The sequence below is a fragment of the Harpegnathos saltator genome, unplaced genomic scaffold (assembly GCF_003227715.2).
Source record: "Harpegnathos saltator strain DR-91 unplaced genomic scaffold, Hsal_v8.6 scaffold11, whole genome shotgun sequence".
Lineage (NCBI taxonomy): Eukaryota > Metazoa > Arthropoda > Insecta > Hymenoptera > Formicidae > Harpegnathos > Harpegnathos saltator.
In genome coordinates, this window is record NW_020229884.1 from 10,509 (window position 1) to 12,500 (window position 1,992).

Sequence of the window (1,992 nt, forward strand, 5' to 3'; positions counted from 1 at the left end):
CCGGCGAGACGATCCAAAGACGAGACAAGAGCGAAGTTGATGTAAAGTCAGCTTGGAGTAATTCCAGCCGATTGACACACACACAGGTTTCTGTGTGAAATTATTCGCGCATCACCGCCGTATCTAGCAGTGAACCTGTTTTCGAGTTTGGCGAATGGGGATATAAAATTCTCGCACATGTCTCGAGGGTGTTTACGCGAGGGTGCGCAACAGCTCACGGCGCGGTGGATGATGCATCGCGTTACCTCATGAATAATTAGAATTTGCTGGGTGCGCGCGCGGTGTGCACTGGCGGTCGACTGTTAGAGTCGAAAGGGCTGACTAGACTTTGCCTTCCCTCCCTCCCTCCCTCCCTCACTCGTTGTCTCTCTCTTTCTTTTTCTCATGAACCCCGACCTTTTGCCGCAGGTCACGGAGGGAGCTTCGTAGCAGCCCAGTGCCGTAGCATGCCGGCGAGCTGCAGCGCGTGGTGGGGCGCCTCTGAGACAGCGCGTCGCTCGGCGTCAGCCGTCTGCGTGGCAAGGCAGCAGAAGCAGCAACAGCAACCGCTGGAGCGTCGCCGTAGAAGGAGAAGAAGGAGGCGAGATCGTCGTCGGAGGGGAAGCACGGAGCTCGACACCAGCGATCGATGAGCGCGGGGGGGGATGGGGGCTCGGCACTGGGCCCCCCTGGGCTGCCGGGGGTCCAGCCGACTGCCGCGACCCCCTTCAACGCGACCCCCCCCGTCGTCGGCCAGCAGCAATATGGCGTCGGTGGCGATGCACAGCTGGGTAACGCACAACCGCCTCCGCAGTCGCAGACAGGTGTGGGCCCCGGGGCCGCCACCGCCGCCGCCGCCGCCTCCAAGTCGGCCCCGAAGAGGCCCGCCAGACGGGGCGGCAAGCCGCCACCCGACAGGCCCACCAGGGCCCTCTTTTGCCTGCCTCTCAAGAATCCTCTTAGAAAGATGTGCATCAGCGTCGTGGAGTGGAAGTATCCTTTGCTCTCGTGTACTTTTTATTCTTGCGATCGTCGCTTCGTGCGCGGAGCAACAAAATTTCACTCGAGGACTCACGTCCGGTATTCTCTGACCTTCTTGCAGCGGGATTTCCTCGCTCGAGATGCGACTTGAAATTCACTCCAAGCGACAGTGAGAATATCGGAATATCGCGCAAGTGGATATATTCCACTCTTGATTGCAGAGTGGATCCTTCGGCCATACGTCGCGCGGACGTTTCGATCGATTTAGGGCCAACTTTTTCGTGCGACGGCGCCGGCGTCGCGCTACCCGCTCTTCAATTTCAAATGAAAATATTCGCTCGGCGATTCAGAGTGGAAAAATGAGCTCTGTACGAGTGACGAGTCGCTCGACTTTGAGTGACTCGGCTGTCACTCTGCTTCCCGAGCGATGTCTCACTCGAAGGAATTCGGGAATGGGTTAACAGGCTCGGAAGCTGAATGTTGTTTTGAGCAGCGAATTAAGACTTTGAGGACTGATCCCGCGGACGTTCGGCGGAGGATAATGATACTGTCGCTAGTATCGCCGGAAGTGTTCAATCGAAAGGTTACTCGTGTTTTCTTTAATTCGACTGATCGCTTATCACTACGCAGACCTTTCGAATGGCTTATCCTTATGACCATATTTGCGAACTGCGTCGCCCTGGCCGTCTACACGCCGTATCCCTTTGGTGATTCGAATCAGACCAACCAATACTTGGTGAGTATCCTACCATCGTGACTTTTCATCGCTTTTTCGTTTCTTTTTCCTTTTGTTTACGGAGAACATGTGGCATGTACGAGTCCGATCTGCTCTGACGAGTAAAACCACTCGTATACGATATTGCGTGTACTTTCCATTATCCCTGCCAATAAAAAGCATAATCGGATAACGCGCCTGTGTATCGCGCACGTCATCTAAGCGAAAACAGAAACCTCGAAAGAGACTGAAAATAATTGCCGGCGAATAGCAATCATCTCTTGATTATGAAAGGCGCCGCGCGGCCTTTGTGCGGG

At 55.2% G+C, this 1,992-nt stretch overlaps 1 protein-coding gene across 12 annotated transcripts in view; it reads left to right on the forward strand.

Annotated features, from left to right (window-relative positions):
• Positions 1-381: 381 nt before the first annotated feature.
• The window catches only part of Ca-alpha1D (Ca[2+]-channel protein alpha[[1]] subunit D), a 59,418-nt gene continuing 57,807 nt past the window's right edge, over positions 382-1,992 (forward strand). For 11 of the 12 annotated variants that reach the window (XR_003113189.1, XM_025300613.1, XM_025300592.1 and 8 more), the window contains exons 1-2: positions 382-972; positions 1,591-1,696. Coding sequence is in view for 11 of the 12 variants with exons in the window: in XM_025300613.1 (XP_025156398.1) it covers positions 629-972; positions 1,591-1,696 (450 nt within the window). In the remaining variant the exon portion in view is untranslated. The remainder of the gene's footprint in view (positions 973-1,590; positions 1,697-1,992) is intronic. The other variant, XM_025300622.1, reaches the window with a different exon arrangement.